General features: G+C 38.7%; 1 protein-coding gene across 2 annotated transcripts in view; it reads right to left on the reverse strand.

Annotated features, from left to right (window-relative positions):
- Positions 1-22,062, reverse strand: part of MXI1 (MAX interactor 1, dimerization protein) — a 97,534-nt gene that overhangs the window by 59,641 nt on the left and 15,831 nt on the right. The window contains exons 1-2 of one of the 2 annotated variants that reach the window (XM_059054905.2): positions 20,224-20,552; positions 18,704-18,836 (exon numbers count right to left, since the gene is read on the reverse strand). In XM_059054905.2, coding sequence (XP_058910888.1) covers positions 18,704-18,836; positions 20,224-20,296 — 206 coding nt within the window. In that variant the 5' untranslated portion in view covers positions 20,297-20,552. Of the gene's footprint in view, positions 1-18,703; positions 18,837-20,223; positions 20,553-22,062 lie in introns of those variants that run through there. The other variant, XM_059054902.2, reaches the window with a different exon arrangement.

Below are 22,062 nucleotides of genomic sequence, written 5' to 3' on the forward strand. Positions count from 1 at the left end.
TTCAGTGTTGGGTAGCCTCAGGCCAAACAACCAACAGGGAGGGAACCCAGCGCCACCCATCAGTAGAAAAGTGGATAAAAAGTTTCATTGAGCTCTGCCCACCAGAGCAACAGCCAGCTCTACCCACCACCAGTCCCTCCCATCAGGAAACTTGCTCAAGCCTCTTAGATACCCTCATCCACCAGAGGGCAGACAGCAGAAGCAAGAAGAACTACAATCCTGCAACCTGTGGAACAAAAACCACATTCACAGAAAGACAGACAAGATGAAAAGGCAGAGGATTATGTTCCAGATGAAGGAACAAGATAAAACCCCTGAAAAACAACTAAATGAAGTGGAGATAGGCAACCTTCCAGAAAAAGAATTCAGAATAACGATAGTGAAGATGATCCAGGACCTCAGAAAAAGAATGGAGGCAAAGATCGAGAAGATGCAAGAAATGTTTAACAAAGTCCTAGAAGAATTAAACAACAAACAAACAGAGATGAACAATACAATAACTGAAATGAAAAATACACTAGAAGGAATCAATAGCAGAATAACTGAGGCAGAAGAATGGATAAATGATCTGGAAGACAGAATGGTGGAATTCACTGCTGTGGAACAGAATAAAGAAAAAAGAATGAAAAGAAACGAAGACAGCCTAAGAGACCTCTGGGATAACATTAAACATAACAACATTTGCACTATAGGGGGCCCAGAAGGAGAAGAGAGAGAGAAAGGACCCAAGAAAATATTTGAAGAGACTATAGTCGAAAACTTCCCTAACATGGGAAAGGAAAGAGCCACCCAAGTCCAGGAAGTGCAGAGAGTCCCATACAGGATAAACCCAAGGAGAAACACACCAAGACATAGTAATCAAACTGGCAAATATTAAAGACAAAGAAAAATTATTGAAAGTCGCAACGGAAAAATGAAAAATGACATACAAGGGAACTCCCACAAGGTTAACAGCTGATTTCTCAGCAGACACTCTACAAGCCAGAAGGGAGTGTCTTGACATATTTAAAGTGATAAAAGGGAAGAAACTACAACCAAGATTACTCTACCTGGCAAGGATCTCATTCAGATTCAATGGAGAAATCAAAAGCTTTACAGACAAACAAAAGCTAAGAGAATTCAGCACCACCAAACCAGCTTTACAACAAATGCTAAAGGAACTTCTTCAAGTGGGACACACAAGAGAAGAAAAGGACCTACAATAACAAACCCAAAACAATTAAGAAAATGGAAACAGTAACATACATATCGGTAATTACCTTAAACGTGATTGGATTAAATGCTCCAAACAAAAGACACAGGCTCGCTGAATGGATACAAAAACAAGACCCGGGGCTTCCCTGGTGGCGCAGTGGTTGAGAATCCGCCTGCCGATGCAGGGGACACGGGTTCGTGCCCCGGTCCGGGAAGATCCTACATGCCGCGGAGCGGCTGGGCCCGTGAGCCATGGCCACTGAGCCTGCGCGTCCGGAGCCTGTGCTCCGCAATGGGAGAGGCCACAACAGTGAGAGGCCCGCGTACCGAAAAAAAAAAAAAAAAACAAGACCCGTATTTATGCTGTCTACAAGAGACCCACTTCAGACCTAGGGACACATACAGACAGAAAGTGAAGGGATGGAAAAAGATATTCCATGCAAATGGAAATCAAAAGAAAGCTGGTGTAGCAGCACTCATATCAGATAAAATAGATTTTAAAATAAAGAATGTTACAAGAGACAAGGAAGGACAGACAACTACATAATGATCAAGGAATCAATCTAAGAGGAAGATATAACAATTATAAATATATATGCTCCCAACATAGGAGCACCTCAATACATAAGGCAACTGCTAACAGCTATAAAAGAGGAAATCAACAGTAACACAATAATAGTGGGGGACTTTAACACCTCACTAACACCAATGGACAGATCATCCAAGCAGAAAATTACTAAGGAAACACAAGCTTTAAATGACGCAATAGACCACATAGATTTAATTGATATTTATAGGACATTCCATCCAAAAACAGCAGATTACATTTTCTTCCCAAGTGCGCATGGAACATTCTCCAGGATAGATCACATCTTGAGTCAAAAATCAAGCCTCAGTAACTTTAAGAAAACTAAAATCATATCAAGCATCTTTTCTGACCATAATGCTATGAGATTAGAAATCAATTACAAGGAAAAAATGGAAAAACCACAAAAAAAACACATGGAGGCTAAACAATACGTTACTAAATAACAAAGAGATCACTGAAGAAATCAAACAGGAAATCAAAAAACACCGAGAAATAAATTAACAATGAAACCATGATGATCCAAAACCGATGGGATGCAGCAAAAGCAGTTCTAAGAGGGAAGTTTATAGCAATCAAAGCCAAGCTCAAGAAACAAGAAAGATCTCAAATAAACAATCTAACCTTACAATTAAAGGAACTAGGGAAAGAAGAACAAACAAAATGCAAAGTTAGTAGAAGGAAAGAAATCATAAAGATCAGAGCAGAAATAAATGAAACAGAAACAAAGAAAACAATAGCAAAGATCAATAAAATTAAAAGCTGGTTCTTTGAGAAGATAACAAAATCGATAAACCATTAGCCAGACTCATCAAGAAAAGAGGACATCAAGAGGACTCAAATCAATAAAATTAGAAATGAAAAAGAAGAAGTTGCCACAGACACCGCAAAAATACAAAGCATCCTAAGAGACTACTACAAGCAACTCTATGCCAATAAAATGGAAAACCTGGAAGAAATGGACAAATTCTTAGGAAGGTATATCCTTCCAAGACTGAACCAGGAAGAAATAAAAAATATGAACAGACAATCACAAGTAATGAAATTGAAACTGTGATTTAAAATCTTCCAACAAACAAAGTCTAGGAACAGATGGCTTCACAGGTGAATTCTATCAAACATTTAGAGAAGAGCTAACTCCCATGCTTCTCAAGCTCTTCCAAAAAGCTGCAGAGGAAGGAACACTCCCAAACTCATTCTATGAGGCCACCATCACCCTGATACCAAAACCAGACAAAAAAACTACAAAAAATGAAAATTACAGACCAATATCACTGATGAATATGGATGGAAAAATCCTCAACAAAATACTAGCAAACAGAATCCAACAACACATTAAAAGGATCATACGCCATGATCAAGAGGGATTTATCCCAGGGATGCAAGGATTCTTCAATATACGCAAATCAATAAATGTGATACACCATGTTAACAAATTAAAGAAGAAAAACAATATGATTATTTCAATAGATGCAGAAAAAGCTTTTGACAAAATTCAACACCCATTCATCATAAAAAACTCTCCAGAAAGTGGGCATAGAGGGAACCCACCTCAACATAATAAAGGCCGTATATGACAAACTCACAGCAAACATCATTCTCAATGGTGAAAAACTGAAAGCATTTCCTCTAAGATCAGGAACAAGACAAGGATGTCCACTCTCACCACCATTATTCAACATAGTTTTGGAAGTCCTAGCCATGGCAATCAGAGAAAAAGAAATAAAAGGAATACAAATTGGAAAATAAGTAATACTGTCACTGTTTGCAGATGACATGATACTCTACATAGAGAATCCTAAAGATGCCACCAGAAAACAACTAGAACTAATCAATGCCTTTGGTAAAGTTGCAGGACACAAAATTAATGCACAGAAATCTCTTGCATTCCTATACACTAATGATGAAAAATCTGAAAGAGAAATTAAGGAAACACTCCCATTTACCACTGCAACAAAAATAATAAAATACCTAGGAATAAACCTACCTATGGAGACAAAAGACCTGTATGCAGAAAACTCTAAGACACTGAGGAAAGAATTTAAAGATGATACAAACAGATGGAGAGATATACCATGTTCTTGGATTGGAAGAATGAATATTGCAAAAATGACTATACTACCCAAAGCAATCCAAAGATTCAATGCAACCCCTATCAAATTACCAGTGGCATTTTTTACAGAACTAGAACAAAAAATCTTAAAATTTGCATGGAGACACAAAAGACCCTGAATAGCCAAAGCAGTGTTGAGGGAAAAAAACGGAGCTGGAGGAATCAGATTCCCTGAATTCAGACTATACTACAAAGCTACGGTTATCAAGACAATATGGTATGTGAACAAAAACAGAAATATAGATCAATGGAACAGGCTAGAAAGCCCAGAGGTAAACCCATGCACCTATGGTCAACTAATCTATGACAAAGGAGGCAAGGATATACAGTGGAGAAAAGACAGTATCTTCAATAAGTGGTGCTGGGAAAACTGGACAGCTACATGTAAAAGAATGAAATTAGAACACTCTCTAACACCATACACAAAAATAAACTCAAAATGGATTAGACACCTACATGTAAGACTGGACACTATAAAACTCTTAGAGGAAAACACAGGAAGAACACTCTTTGACATAAATCACAGCAAGATCTTTTTTGATCCACCTCCTAGAGTAATGGAAATAAAAACAAAAATAAACAAATGGGACCTAGTGAAACTTAAAAGCTTTTGCAAAGCAAAGGAAACTATAAACAAGATGAAAAGACAACCCTCAGAATGGGAGAAAATATTTGCAAACGAATCAACGGGCAAAGGATTAATCTCCAAAATATACAAATGGCTCATGCAGCTCAATATTAAAAAAACAAACAACCCAATCCAAAAATAGGCAGAAGACCTAAATAGACATTTCTCCAAAGAAGACATACAGATGGCCAAGAAGCACATGAAAACCTGCTCAATGTCAGTAATCATTAGAGAAATGCAAATCAAAACTACAATGAGGTATCACTTCACACCAGTTAGAATGGGCATCAGAAAATCTACAAACAACAAATGCTGGAGAGGGTGTGGAGAAAAGGGAACCCTCTTGCACTGTTGGTGTCAGTGTGAATTGATACAGTCACTATGGAGAACAGTATGGAGCTTCCTTAAAAAACTAAAACTAGAACTACCATATGACCCAGCAATCCCACCACTGGGCATATACCCAGAGAAAACCATAATTCAAAAAGACACATGCACCCCAATGTTCATTGCAGCAATATTTACAATAACCAGGTCATGGAAGCAACCTAAATGCCCATTGACAGATGAATGGATAAAGATATGGCATATATATACAATGGAATATCACTCAGCCATAAGAAGGAATGAAATTGGGTCATTTGTAGAGATGTTGATGGACCAAGAGACTGTCATACAGGGTGAAGTAAGCCAGAAAAAGGAAAACAAATATTGTATATTAATGCATGTATGTGGTACCTAGAAAAATGGTACAGATGAACCGGTTTTCAGGGCAGAAATAGAGACACAGATGTAGAGAACAAACATATGGACACAAAGCAGGGAAAGTGGCATGGGTGGTAGTGGTGGTGGGATGAATTGGGAGATTGAGATTGACATGTATACACTAATATGTATAAAATGGATAACTGATAAGAACCTGCTGTATAAAAAAAATAAATAAAATTCAAAATTAAAAAAAGAAGCATGAACCATGAAAGATAAACATGTAAACTGGACTTCATCAAAATTTAAAACTTGTTTTTCAAAAGACACTGTTAAGAAAATGACAAAGGCAAACCACTGAGGAGAAAACATTTGTAAACCACATATGTAACAAAGAACTTGTATCCAGAATTTACAAAGAACTCTTACAACTCAATAAGAAAACAAACAACTAAATAAAATAAAAAGCAAAAGACACAGACCCTTCACCAAAGAAGATATATCAATGGCAAAAAAACACACAATAAGATATTCAAAATCACTACGAAAATGCAAAATAAAACACAGTGAGATATTATTATACACCCACTAGAATGGCTAAAGTTTAAAAGACTGACAATACCAAGTGCTATCCAGGATCTGGAGCTACTGCAAGTACCCTACACTGCTAGTCAGGATGTAAAATGGTACAGCCACTTTGAAGAATGGTTTCGTAGTTTCTTTATAAAGTTATATACACACTTAATATGTGACCCAGAATTCTACTCCTACGTAGCTAAGAAAAATGAAAACATATATGCACAGAAAGGCCTGTTCATAAAAGTATGTAGCATCTTTACTTATAATAGCTAGAAACTAAACACAACCTAATGTCTATCAACTGGTAAATGAATAAACAAACTGTGGCATATTCATACAATGGACTGAGCAATATAAAGGACTTAGCTACTGATTCACAGGACAACATGAATGAATTTCAAACAACATTATGCTAAGTGAAAGAAGTCAGACACAGAATAGTATATACATGATTCCATTTATATGAAATTCCAGAAATGGCAAAACTGTAGTGACAAAACAGATCAGAAGGTGGAGATGAGAAACTGACTATAGAGGCATGAGGTAATAATATTTTGAGATTTAGAAAAGTTCTGTATCATAATTGTGTTGGGGGTTGCATGACTGTATACATGTCTAGTCACTGACACATACACTAAAAATTGAGGAATTTTATTGTATAGAAATTACACTGCATCAAAACTTTTTTTTTAAGTTACAAACCTCATCCTACAATTGAGGCAATACTCTAATCTACCATAAAATACTCAGGAATGAGACTAAAACATCAATTCTTTATTCTAGAAGACTAATAACACAAATTATTAGAAAGTGCATAATTTTAAAACATAAGCGCTTTGGGGAATATCTGTTCATCTACTTAAATTTTTTTTTTCCTTTCTGGCATATGATTAATCTGCCATCAGTCAAGAGTACAGACAGTCAAATCTTCATTTTCATAACAACAGGAAGTCAACAGATAACAAGCAGGATAAGCTCCTAATTTAGAAATATGAAAGCAAACAGTAAAAGAAACTGTTAAATTACTGCAAGTGGTAGCCTCTAGGAAGCAGAAATTGGATGGGGAGAGATGAGGCAGAGGAATGTTATTTTAACTTGTAAGCCATTTAGTATTAACTAGCTTTTATCTTAGTGCCAGAAATTAAGACGCATCTAAATACAGACTAAAGTTATACAATATTTGTGAAATAATCAATTCTTAGGTAAAAGCAATATTGGGAACTACAGAGAATTTTCAAGATTAAAATGACTGCTCTTAAACAAATTTTAAAAGTTAAAACAAGGCATTTAAAAAGACAAACCACTAATTATTTGGACTGCTTCATTATTTGATTCTATTACAGAGCAACATTCTAAAAATCTTTAAAAATGGAAAAAAAATCAGTGATTTCCTAAATCACTGGACTTCCAAATTGTAATTCAGTATTTCAGGAAGGAGTCAGGCATGAAATAAACATTCAGTAGATATTTGTTGAAGGAAAAAAAAGCCCCAAATGGTACCATAATTAATAGCACTACTCATAATAGAAAGCCCATAGATCCCAATTTTCACTGTTACTATACTCCATTCCTCACTATAGTACTAGAAGCAGACACAGATGTTACACATATATCTATTTCAAAGAATCCTCCTGTATAAGGGAAATATATCACATAGAAAAATGATTCTCAAAGGGAGTAAGGGAGGAGAGGTTGGCAGGATAGCTGAATTTTCCGTGTTCTGGTCGCTGCAGGAGAGTGCAAGTGCCTTCTTCCAACTGACTACACTCCCTACTCCTTATTGGTTTATTTCAAGTTTTAAAGGAATCATTGTTGTGGTGATCATTTTGTAATGAATAGAAATAACAAATCACTATGTTGTACACTGGGAACTAACATAGTGTTGTTAGTCAGTTATACTTCAAAAACAATCAAACTCATAGAAAAAGAGATCAGATTTGTGGTTATCAGAGGCCGGGGGTGACGGGAGGGGTAATTGGATGAAGGCAGTCAAAATGTTTAAATTTCCAGTTATCAGATAAATAAGTACCAGGGATGTAATGTACAACATTATTAATATATTAACACTGCTGTTTGTAATACATGAAAGTTGTTAAGACAGTAAATACTAAGAATTCTCATCACAAGTAAAAAAATTTTTTTCTTTTTCTTTTATTTTGTATCTGTATGAGATGATAGATGTTCCCTATACTTATTGTGATAATAACTTCATGATGTATGTAAGTCATTATGCTATACACCTTAAATTTATATAGCGCTCGCTGTATGTCAATTATATCTCAATAAAACTGGAAGAAAAAAATAAAGGAACATTGCTTAATATTCATTCATTCATTCTACCTTTAGTTCTTTTTAGCATTTGTCATATGTTCAAGACCCTTCATTATCTTACTGCAATAAATAAGACAGGCAATCTTTTTTTAAGTTTTATTGATACATACTATAAAATTCATCCATTTTAAGTGTACAATTCAATGAGCTTTTGTAAATTTACGTACTTGTGTAACCATTACCACATTCCACTTTTAGAACACTTCTATCACCCCAAAAGTCCCCTCATGTCCATTTGCAGTCAATCTGCACTCCCACCCCTCACCCACTGCTGATCTGCATTCTATCTCTATAGTTTTGCCTTATAAATATAAATTTCATATAATGGAATTATGCAATATGTACTCTTATGTATCTGACTTTGTTTACATAAGTTTTTTGTGGTTCATCCATTTTGTCATATGTATGAGTACTTTTTCTTTTTTATTGTTGGGTAGTATTCCATTGTACAATATACTATATTTTGTTTATCCATTCACTAGCTGATGGACATTTCAATTGCTTCCAGCTTTTGGTGATTACAAATAATGCCATGACCATGCATGTTCAAGTCTTCCTGTGGACTCCTGTAGAATAAGAGACCTTCATCTTACAGGACAGTGTCTCACACTTGTTACACTTTACCACTAACAGCCAAATGATTTGTCACATTTGTGGCCAACTGTATGAAGCACATACTGATACTTCATAAATTAATATTAAATTCCTACTGATACTTAAAATGTTTGTTAAAAGAATAAAAGAAACATGTTACTCAGCTATTTCTGATAATATGGGTGTTAACTTCAAAAGCTAAAAAAAAACAAAACAAAAACAACTTTGTCTCCAATGAGTTTACCTGCTACAAATAAACTGACGATGAGAATAAAGATATTAAACATCCCTAGATCAGTTTCGTACAAAACAATCAATTAAGGCTAAGTTTCTCTAAAAGTCTTCTCAAAACTATATCAACATTTCATTAAAAAGTACCTTCAGGTCTACATAACCATGCTCAAAGTATTCAGCCATTCATTTACTTAGTAAGGATTTACTGAGTGCCTACACTGCGAATATAAGTACTCTAAAATTTCAAAGTCTCTTCCCTCATGTAGCTCACATTCCATCATCCAATTTTTGCAAAAAGTAAAAATAACAAAAACAGCAAAAATAATGCAGGACTTACTAAGAAAATTGCAACTATATACCATACACTATGGCACTATATTCTTACAATGTTAGATAACCACCATGTAATTCTTTTAAACTAATTTCTACATACTTAAGCATGTTTAAATTTTATACAAATATATTATTTTGTTTCTCTAAACAGTCAGTGGATTAAATATGGTGTTTGTGATAAATTCCATTAAAATATTAGACTCTGAGCTTTTGGTAACCCCCCCATACCCAGCAATAAATAATGATCCTATACAAAAAGGGGATTCAAATACTTCTTTTTGACTAATAGTGCTATTTCCAGGAATGTAACCTGCCTTCCAAAGGACAACTGATTGGGTAACATGTTAAAATGATAAAATTAAGTACACCAAACCTTAAGAGCCAGGCCTAGAAATCTAAATTTTAAATTGTTTATGTGCATTTACTGTTATCAACAAAGACTATAAAAAAACATCCAACAGACTAAGTATTAATGACAATACATTATGCAGAGTTTTTGTGGAGACTAAAGATCACTTTTGTTCTGTTGTTCCTATAGAAGATATATACTATCACACAGGACTATGGTGATTGAAATTAAAAACTTGAAAATTTACTTCTAATACCAAGGCAAACTTACCACATTTTACTTTCTAGTCTCTTTTATTACATGAGAAGAAAGGTTCTTTATAGTTCCTCAAAAAGAATCCTAAATTGCCCCGTCTAATTAATCAAAATAAGAGTAAAGTAAAATCAGTTGCTTTATCAAAATACATGACTGACTAAAGACTGAAATTATATTCTCCTATAATTTAAAAATGCTTGTTTCAAATGGCTTCAAAGCTCTCGTCATGTGGCCTCCACAAATGGTATTTACATAGTGTTCTCAAAAGACTAGCAAAAATATTTCCCATGATAAACAAAGACAAGGAAATAAATACCACATGGAAACCCTTTTATCCAATGTCATAAAACTAAATAAAAAGAAAATCCATAACACTTTCCCCTGAAATGTATGCTGTAACATTAATAACAAAATTATCTACTAAACCAAATATTTTCTCTTATAAGAAATTCATTACTTAGATAAAACATAAGGAATTTCTCTCTAATACTATGTTGTGGAATCCCTATGTCTCCTTGAATGCACATTAAATTTAATCAATGAACAAGTATATATTGTGAATCTATAGCATTTCCATAATAACCTTTTTCTATAAATTTAAGCTATTTACTCTGTACTATCATCCAACATAAATAAAAATGGCTCTGTCTATAACATCTTGCTGATTTGTATTATTTATCATTTTTACCATATACACTATCTTTCCAAATATACCACAAGCTCCTCTATGGTAAGGAAGCATGTACAGCAATAGTTCTATATATACAATAAATTTGATTACAAATTATTTTAAGAGAGCAGTTTCAACAGCTAGCAAATAAGGAAGCAAATTGCAAAGGGTAAAAAAGAACTCTGGTGATAAGGCATTAAAACAGCAGGTGCAGACCACACATTTCAGGCATTTCCCAGAGCAGAAAAGGAGAACAGTAAAACACATAAATTTCAGGTTATAGCCACTGAGTATTAGTTTTTAAGTAAATTATTACTAAGGACTGTTTGCTGATTCCAGAGAAACAAATTGCAGGGATTTCTCTCATCTTCTAGTTGTACTGTGCATACCAGTCCAGTTTCCTTATCAAAAAAATAGAGAAATAAATTCCATTTCACCTCACAGAAATGTTCTGAAATTCAAAAGAAATAATAATATATGTTAAAGGGCTTTGCACACAAGTAGCATATTAAATGCAAGGTGTTACTGAAGATGGATTCTACCCTTTGATCCAACAATTCTAATTCTTCATGTTTATCCTAAGGATCTAGGTGAACAAATGCACAAAAGTATCTCTACAAAGATGTTCACAGTAGCCCTGCATGGCATGAAAAAGTAATGTAAAAGTAACATTTTAAATGTCATTAACAGGGACTTCCCTGATGGTCCAGTGGTTAAGAATCTGCTCTCCAATGCAGGGAACAGGGGTTCGATTGCAAAGGTTCATCCCATGTGGGAACTAAGATCCCACATGCCACAGGGCAACCAAGCCTGTGTGCCACAACTACTGAGCCCGCAAGCTCTGGAGCCCATGGGCCACAACTAGAGAGAAGGCTGTGTGCCACAACAAAGAGTGCGCCCACCACAACGAAAGAGCCCGCGTGCCACAACTAAGACCCAGTGCAGCCAAATAAATAAATAAATATTTTTTAAAATGTCATTAACAGATGGTTGGCTTAACAAATTATGGTACCCACATGAAGTAGAATATCATGCTGTAATTAAAAACGACTTAACAGACGTGTATGAACTTGAAAAAATGTTCAGGATAAGTGAAAGCAGGATTGCAAAGGTTCACAACCCTGAGATGCCTTTTTTCATCTTTCAAACTTGATCAGGTCCTCTATTATGGCCTTCACAGGATCCTCTATTTCTCTCTATTAAGCTCATCATAGTTTGAAATAATGTATTATGTTTACTTGATAACATGTGTTAGATGATAATGAAGATGGTAATAAATATGTGTACATACACACACACACGGAAGAAAAGTCTGCCACTGTTTTAAAACGTCAGAAGCCAAAATGAAAATAAAAACAATCTAAAAAAATATGCATACTTAAATTACATTAGCACTATTGAACAGAAATGAGGTCTGGATACATATTTTGTCAAACCACACCACAAAACCTCTTTGATTAGATTAGTATTGGGGAAACTGTCTTCACTTAAGAAATGACAAAGAATCATGCTACAATATATCCAAAAGGAGGCAATTCTGTTTAATTTGTAAGAAAAAAACTAGAAGAGAAAGCTTTCTTCAGGTTAACATTCCTGCCTGGTTAGAATTATGCATATACTGCTTAAAATCTGGCTTGATATTAAACTTAACCATCACTTACAGCTATAAGGCTTGGACAAAAATCCCTTAAGCATCTCTAGGCCACATGAGCTTTAACCATAAAATACGTGATAATATCTTACCTTCATAAAGCAGAGAGCTGTACCAGATGAAATCCTGAATACCCTTTCTATGATTTGTGACCTTCTATATTACACTATCACATAAATATTCTGGCAAAAGGCCTCTCATCAAATAGGAACAGAAGGAGTTGTTCTACCAACTTACAAGCCACAATCATGCAAGTCTCCTTCAAATGATACTTCCACAGGGGGATATATTCTTTTTTTTTTTTTTTTTTTTTTTTTTTTTTTTTTTTTTTTTTTTTTTTTTGCGGTATGCGGGCCTCTCACTGTTGTGGCCTCTCCCGTTGCGGAGCACAGGCTCCGGACGCACAGGCTCAGCGGCCATGGCTCATGGGCTTAGTTGCTCCGCGGCATGTGGGATCTTCCCGGACCAGGGCACGAACCCGTGTCTCCTGCATCGGCAGGCGGATTCTCAACCACTGCGCCACCAGGGAAGCCCAGGGGGATATATTCTTAAGAAATCCAACAACAGCAAACTTATGCTTCAATGAAGCATTTAATGGAAAATCTGAGTTTGTTGAGGTATATAAATAATTCTTGAGAATTTTTCATTTAAACTTGGTTTTAGTGAAAGAATATCACAGAACACATCAGATCACATCACTCAACATTTGGAAAGTACTTGAAGAACAACACTAATATCATTAAGAGTTTAACTGCTACTAATTTCCACTTTTGTCCTGAAACGTTGGGAGTTCTCTACTGGACAGAGACTCAGCAACTAGTTATTTAATATAGAAAAATTGAAAAATACAGACTAATAAGAAATTTCACAAAAATAAAAATAAGGCTTCATTCTATTATTCTGTGAACAAATAAGTACATGTTTAAGAATAAAAACCGAAGATATATCTCAAATTACTTCCACTAGGGGGAGAAAAAACCTCTACAACTATACTAGAAAAAGAATTCACCCCATTCCTGCAAAACAAAAGAAAAAAAACCCTAATAATCCATGAAGAAGACAGACAAAAAGGATATAAAGCTGAAAATATAACAATACATCATTCCCTCTAAAATAAGACTAAAACATTTCATCATTCTGTAGTTTAAGAAAAGTTAAACTAAAGCCTTACAAGCAGAAGGAAAGTTGTTTTGTTTTTTATGTCATCAATCTTAGCACACAGTACTGAAATACTGCAGCTGAAAAATGTAAGGCATTTTCCATCAACTTGAAATTCAACTATAAATTGGTATAGGTATACCTTGGGGACATCATGGGTTTGGTTCCAGACCACTGCAATAAAGTGAATATCTCAATAAAGTGAGTCATACAAATTTTTTGGTTTCTCAGTTCACATAAAAGTTATGTTTACATTATACGATAGTCTTTTTTTTTTTTTTTTTTTTGGCTGCGTTGGGTCTTAGTTGCCGCACACCGGATCTTTGTTGAGGCATGCGAGATCTTTCATTTCAGCACGCGGGCTTCTCTCTAGTTGTGACGTACTGGTTTTTTTTTTTCTCTCTCTCTAGTTGTGGCGCTCGGGCTTCAGGGTGCATGGGTTCTGTAGTTTGCAGCATGCAGGCTCTCTAGTGGAAGCGCGCAAGCTCAGTAGTTGTGGCATGCGGGCTTAGTTGCCCTACGGCATGTGGGATCTTAGTTCCCCAACCAGGGATCGAACCCGTGTCCCCTGCATTGGAAGGCAGATTCTTTACCACTGGACCACCAGGGAAGTCCCTACTATAGTCTATTAAATGTGCAATAGTATTATGTCTAAAAAAAAAAAGTACATACCTCAATTCAAAAACATTTTATTGTTAAAAAATGTTTACCATCACTTGACAATGCAGGGTTGCCACAAACCTTCAATTTGTAAAAAACACAATGTCTGTGATGCACAATAGAGGGAAGTGCAAGAAAATGAGGTATGCCTGTACTTACTACTTTGTAGATCACCTTAAAATAATACAATTACTATATGCATGTCACAAGCTCATACCAATATTTACTGCCAATATTTGACAGACTTATGGTTCTTTGCATATATGTGATATCACTGAATTCTCATGACACAGGATGACAACAGTAGTCTTTAAAATTAATTGTAGCATTCTGTAGTTTACTATAACATACTTGTTTAAAAGAACTGTCAATCTGAAGATTTTTATTCTTCAAATACTATATATTGTTTTCCTTTCCAGATGTATTATCATTAATATCCTTCAGAACACAAAGTAATCGGAGTTTGCCAAAGCAGGAGTTGCACATTCTTCCATTATTTCTACTTACAGAGTCTAATATAATATTTGGCACAAAAGAAAAACTCAGTTCCAATTTAGGACAGTCTACTTGGAGTTTGAAAACCTTCCATTCTTCAAAAACATCTACTGTGTACAGAGCACTGTGACAGGTACTGGGGATAAATCTTTAAGCAGAAGATATTCAATCCCTGCCTTCATGGAGTTTTTTATTTTTTATTTTATTTTATTTTATTTTTTGTGGTACGCGGGCCTCTCACTGTTGTGGCCTCTCCCGTTGCGGAGCACAGGCTCCGGACGCGCAGGCTCAGCGGCCATGGCTCACGGGCCCAGCCGCTCCTCCCGGACCGGGGCACGAACCCGTGTCCCCTGCATCGGCAGGCGGATTCTCAATCACTGCGCCACCAGGGAAGCCCCATGGAGTTTTTAGTTCAATAAATGAGACATGAATTTATCAATCAGCTAACTGTATTTCTATAGACTGTGATAAACAGTGAAGGAAAAGTAGGGATGCCATGAGGTATGTGAATACCTGCTCTAGTTTGGCAGATGAGGAAAAGGCTTCCCTGAAGAAGTTATTATTGAGCTGAAGTAAGAGTGTAATTAGATAGAGATAACATGACAAAAGGGGAAGGAAAATGATTCTCAGAAGAGAACAGAGTATGTGCAAAGACCCTGAGGTAGGAGGAAACATGGTATATTAAAGCAATTGAAGGAAGGCTAGCCAATATAATTCATCAGAATTGTATTTGGAACAAGAGTGGTTGCAGGGATACCAGTTAGGAGGTCGCGACGGCTGTCCAGGTGAGGAGTGATAGTATCTTGGATTAGGTGGGTAGTAACGAAGCTAAGAGAAAAGGCAGGTTCAAGAGATATTTAGGAGGAAATCAGTGTTATGCGGAAGCCATGTAGTGTAGTGTCAGTAGAGTTTTAAAGATGACAGATCTTAATATTTTTCAGTTGTGAGACCAAACAGTAAAGAAGCTGGGAATTTGAACTTATCTGATACTACTCAATAAGCCAGATAGCAACTGCAGCCAGTTCTCTAATAGCAGTAACATCTTAGCAAGGGTGATTTTTGGAAGTGTGCCAGAAGGCCATGAACCAAGACTACAGTAAAGTCAACCATGAATTTTAAAAATAATTATGTATTACAGATCCTACCTAATTGTTAAAAGGATCGCAAATGATTAAAATTACTGGGATTTTCAAGGTACATGCTTTTAAACTCACATTACATCACTCATTTTTCTCTCCTTTTTCCTTCTATGAAAGTAAGGTTTCAAGGCTTGGGAGAAAGGAGGAATAGGAATTTATAATATTATGAGTCAACTCTCAGCATAAATTTATAAAGTAACATTTTATATCAGGAATATCATATTATATCTGAGAATATTAGGGGGGAAAGTCAACCAACATTATATCTTAAGGATGCTACAATGTCAGGGAAACAAATGTCACTTTATGACATACAAGAGATCAATGTTCAAGATGCATAAGAACAGCAACTTCCATATAGGTAGCTTTTTGATCAGGAAAATAAGACGCATAAACTCATCAACTCTATTCCTTTCCTTGTTTCAGATGACTAATAAATGAAAAATTTTTACAAGTTTTCTTTCTTTCTGCTTTATGCAACCAGTATAATAAAATCTTTACTAAATCCAGTAATAGGCTTAAAGTTAACAGGGAGGCTACAGTGCTCCCTTACAAATGAAACAACAACACTATCTCCCCAGTACCCCAGTATTAGAATTTGATCCCTGGTTCCCTACTCCATGAAGCAGAAATATTAAATGATAAGGAGAAATCATTTCTAGTGTTCCACTTTAACATACTAGTTCTCATCTGAAGGCCCCACCCTAAATCCCACACATGGGTGAACCTTGAGATAATATATCCTAAAATCTCTTTTTCTTTCTCTCTCTCTTTTTCTTTCTTTCTTACTATTTATATTCCCATGAAAAATTACTTTACTTAGTCTTAGGTGGTCCAATGTACATGTAATTATTTCCCCTTGGGTACTAAGAGCAACATGGCATAGCTGTAGTGTTATAAATTTTCTGACATGCTGTGCTAAAATACACAGTAATTAGCAATGTGGTCCCACACACAATAGTAGAATCCTGACAAGAACACTAGCATGAAAGAGAAACATCACTTAGTCAAGACCCCAAGCTAAGCAAAGTATAAGTCAACAGATGACAAAGACATTAATGCCTGTAACATAACTGGTAAAATCTAGAAATACACATCTTATTTATACCTCTATAATCCTTGAGTTGTTAGTAAAAATGTCACATTTGCAATGATGGGGTGGTATACTGAATAACCAATATAGTAACTGATCTCTAAAACTGTCAATAAATCAGTGTCACAGAACTTCAGGGGAAGGTGGGACCTTGGTGAGTATGTAGCTCATCCCTCAATTTACTATGATGACAGTAAAGAGAGAAAAAATGTAATGAGATCAGATACTTGATTTCTAGAAAGTAGGAAACAATAAATACTTGCAGCATGGCAGAATCCGCATTTGGTTTCCTACCTGGTATTTCTCCCATGTCTCTAAGTTAAAAATATATATTTTTTTAAAATCTACACATGGATTGGAAAACTCATAAATTCCTGAATACAGGTTTTAATTGACGATACCTTAACCAGAGAAACTGTGAGGGGCAAGAAAATTTATATGTACTTTTTGTTTAATGCTGCATATCATACTACGTATTTTCATCCCAAACCTACCATACCACAACAAACCCTCTAGATCCACACATAAACATAAATACAGCATAGTACACTTATGGCTAATTATTGTTATAATTTTTAAAACTGTTTAAAATACACAGAATAGTCTTAATGAAGAAAAGAAGCCATAAAGGAAACACAGCTTTAAAGATAAGTCAAAGCAAGAAGAGTGAATCCTAGTGATATGCCTCAGTAATCCAGAGGGGGAAGATCCAACACTTTGAGCTCTGTTATATATATATTATATATATATAGGAACCTCAGGTTTTCTGCGTCAATGAGTTAGAGCCCCTACTCCTGCTCCCTCCCCAATCCACCCTCCCCAAGTGTTACCCAATTTCCTGTCTGGAGCTCTCCGAAGTCTTCAGGCAAACTTAGTTACCCAGAGATTGCTCTGTGTCCCTCCAAAATGAATGCTTATATTCTCTAAACCAAACTTTGGAAAAAAAGATCTCATTTAATTCCTTTTATCAATGGAAAAGGCAAGCATCTGTTGATTTTGACTTTCTTTTAAGACTGGACTTTTGAAAACTTCATATGAGATGAATCTTTAGAATTCACTGACCCTCTAGAACAAAAACACTGAAGAGACAGCCAGACACTACCAAAAATTTTCCAAAAAAATGTAAGTCAACTATGTCTGAGTACAGCCAAGTAAGCATTTTCTAAGTTTCTGTTTGGAGTGAAGAATAAGCACCTTTTTTCTTTGCCATTTTTTTTTTTTTTTTTTTTTGCTTTAAAAGCTCCCAATTCAATCTTATCATCCTTAAACAAGGAAAATAGACTGTGCCCACTAACTTCCTACTCTACCTAAATATTTTTATTCCTTTGACAAAACCCTTGATTCTGTTTTTTTTTTTTTTTTTTGCGGTACGCAGGCCTCTCACTGTTGCGGCCTCTGCCGTTGCGGAGCACAGCGGCCATGGCTCACGGGCCAGACCGGGGCACGAACCCATGTCCCCTGCATCAGCAGGCAGACTCTCAACCACTGCGCCACCAGGGAAGCCCTGATTCTGTTTTATATCCTGCCTGAGCTATTTCTGATTTTTAAAAATTTTTGGGTCGTCCAAGTTTAAAGCTGGCCCAAGATTTTATTTAGCATGTGGCTGCATGCATGGACACATGCTACCAGGTCTCTGAACTTACTATCACTCTCAGTCACAGACATCTCCACTTAATAATCCCCAGCAGGAACTTCTTCGGTTGTCTTTCCAGATTCTATTTCTTCCCTTCTATGCAAAGGTAGGTTATGATTCCGAGACTTTATTATTTTAAAAGGGCCAAATCCCGAGGGATGGTGGGAAAGGCACCCATTTGGCTGTTCAGTGTTGCTCTAGACTCGGTATTAGAGAACTGAGGTCAGTTGGGCCAGCACTTCTGCCTGAGTATGTGCTCCCTCCCCCTCCAGCTGCCCTTTCTAAACCTCCCCAGCTTGCTACCTGTTGGCAGTGCTGGTGTTGCTGCTCCCGCTGCTGTGTTTCTGTGCCCGGCTCAACCTCCGTGGGGGCTTTGAATGCTGCAGCCGGGGGCTCGGCATGGAGGGGAATGCTGAGGCGTAGCCATGTTCACACTCTAAAGAAATGACAAGAAAAAAAGATATTGTAAGAGGAATATACACAAATTCATGGATCTACAGATCTCAAGTCCTTGCAGTAACAGGTTGTTGAAAACAAGAGAAGCAGACCCAACTCACCCCTGGAAGGTGTACCAACACCTCCTCTAAACCAAGGAACTTCTCCCTCCCCTCCAAAATCCTTTTCTCCAAGAATTCTTGACTCAAACACCCTCATTTCTGAGACCAATTACCATTCACCTAAATTATTTCACTTGCCTCAAAATCCCTTTTCCTTTAACTATCCCCCTTCTAGAAGGTGTCTCTCTAAGCCCCACGTTTTTGTGTACTTCAAATAATTCAATCACCTAGTCTTAGGAGGACATTTTCTCTCAACACAATTTCCAGGAGCTGTACTCTTCATACCCCAATCTCTTTACATCTCCCTTAGTCTCCATTCCTAAGGGGATTCCATCGCATCGCACTTCAGATTCGAAGAGGTCCCTTGGCCACAAGTGTCTGTCCTCCGCCCTGCTCTTCTGCAGGCGTTCCCTTTCTTTGCTCTCAGCCTTGTCTCCTCCACCCCTACCTGCACTGCTCCCAGCCCTTTCCTCCAGTTCTTTGCGTCCTCTTTCCTCCCAGGTCCTCAGATCACCTCCACTCTCAACACCCTCCTTCTCTCTCCTCTGGTCCACCTCCACTCACGGCAGCTCCCAGGTCCAGCCTGACCCCTCGCCTCCATCTCCCCCAGGTGACAGTCTCCTCCCCTTCATTAACATACACACACCCACATGTGCCCCCTCACACAGGCACCAGTGGTACTCCTCCCCTCACATACCTGCTGCCTCATGCACCCCCTCCACTCACATGCCCACCCTCTCTCACACGCACACCCCCACACATGCACCCTCTCCTCACACACGCACCCCCTCCTCACACACGCACCCCACTCCTCACACACGCAACCCCCTCCTTACACACGCACCCCTCCTCACACACGCACCCCTCCTCACACACGCAACTCCCTCACACACGCACCCCCCTCACACACGCAACCCCCTCCTAACACACGCACCCCTCACACGCAAACCCCTCACACACGCACTCCCACGCAACCCCTCCTTACACACGCACCCTCTCCTTACACACGCACCCCCTCCTTACACTCGCACCGCTTTTCACACACGCACCCCCCTCACACACGCAACCCCCCGCCTCACACACGCACCCCCCCGCCTCACACACGCACGCCTCCTCACAACGCACCCTCCCTCACACACGCACCCCCCTCTTCACACACGCACCCGCCTCACACACGCACCCCTCACCCGCCGCACCGCACTCCCTGCGCGGAGCTGGAGTGCGCGGGCTCAGGCGGTGGAGGAGGCGGCGGCGTCCAGCCGTTACCTCGGTCGCGGCGCTCCAAAAACTCGGCCGCCTCCAGCAGGCGCTGCACGTTGATCATCCGCACCTGCTCCATGGACACCGCGAGCGGCGACAGGAGCCTCTCCGCGCTCCCTTCCCCGGCCGACAGGAGGCGCCTCAGGCGGCTACAATCCGGCACCGCCCCGGGACATGTGCGGCGGCGGGCGGGCCAGCCCCGCCGCTGCTCCGCGCGCTCCCCGCCGCCCCCGCGGCTCAGCAGACAGCCGGCGCGGGGTTTGTTTACCTCTCCGCGCGAGCACGGAGGAGGGGCGGGAGCAGCGCCGCGGCCCGCCCCCTCCCGCCCCTTCCTCTGCCTCCTGGGAAATGTAGTCCCGCCCCGCCCACTGCACGCCGGGAGTCGTAGTACTCACGCCGCTTCAGTGCGCTTGCGCCTTGCCAAATTCCGCAATGCCCGCCGGGAGATGTAGTCCCGCTCGACTTGAACCTCCCAGATGGAAAGACTAAGAAGCTCTCTGGGCTTTGCTTCGCGGAGGGAAGGATTTGAGCGAACTGTGAATCTACTCCCTGGGAGCCCTTTTCTCAATGACTTCCGGCGGGCGCCTAGGAGCTGGAGCATGCTTGATCCGCAGTGCCACGCTCCAGTTTTCTATCTACTACTACTTTCTCCTGTAACTTGTGTGCCTTGGTTGCCCCATGTGCAGAATAAATACTTGAAAAGCCAAAAATCCCTGTTCAGGAACAAGAGGTGATCCTATCAGGGCCAGAGAGGGCTCCCATAAGGCCTTTCTTCCACCCCAGTTTTCACAGAGAGGTAGTGTGTTTTGTTTTTTTTAAATCTTATTTTTTTAAACTCCTTTCCCCTCCCTCAGGAGGGGAAAAGGCTAGAAAACCTCGAGATTTTAGAAGCTAGAAAACCTCTTTGGTGCTGCAAGTGAGGGATATAATTCAGGGGTTTGGTGCTGGAGTCACATGAGGCTCAGTTCAAATTCTGACTCTGCTACTTAACACTAGTTTTGTGGACTCTTCAGGCCTCATTTTCCTCACATTTATATCAGATATAATTACTCCATTTATCCAAACATTGAGGGTCTGCCATGTGTCAGGCACTGTACTAGACATAATGTGTACAGTAATGAGAGAAACAGAGATGGGCCTTGCTCTCAAGGAGTGTGTAGTCAGTAGGGCTAATTGTGAAGATTAAATAATTCCAGCACTTAGTACATGTCACTCAATAAATGGAAGCTATGATAATCATTTCCTCTCATGCTCTCCTGCACAGAGCAGGAACTGAAAGCAGAGGCTAAAGAGACCAGGACCACATTAAAAGATTGCCAGTGGCTGCCCTCACCACCACCAACTTTCCAAGTCCTCAAAGACTAGACCAGAGTTTCTCAACCTCAGCATTATTGATATTTTGGGCGAATAATTCCTAACTGGGGGTGGGGGTGGGGGTGGGGGTGGAGACCTGTGCATTGTAGATATTCAGCAGCATCCCTGGCCTCTACCCACTAGATGCCAGTAGCACACCACCAACTCAGGTGTGACTACCAAAAATATCTCCAGACATTGCCAAACGTCTCTTGGGGCAGAAAATCACCCCTGATTGAGAAGCTCTGGTCTAGGGCGAAGAAAGGCAAGAGGGTCATAACTGTTGAAAGCTCTAGGAGCAAGCTGGGAATTGCGTAAACATCCATAACTTTTCCCCACCCTGATTATTTTAACCTGCTGGTGGACATCCAGAATAACAGGAAGCTCTTGGTGAGGGGAGAACTTCCTGTGGTCATTCCAGTGGCTACTGCAGAAAATAACCATCTCAGAATGAAAATGTTACTCTCAAAAATGTCATGGGCTTCATGCTGC

This window comes from Kogia breviceps, chromosome 2 (assembly GCF_026419965.1).
Source record: "Kogia breviceps isolate mKogBre1 chromosome 2, mKogBre1 haplotype 1, whole genome shotgun sequence".
Lineage (NCBI taxonomy): Eukaryota > Metazoa > Chordata > Mammalia > Artiodactyla > Physeteridae > Kogia > Kogia breviceps.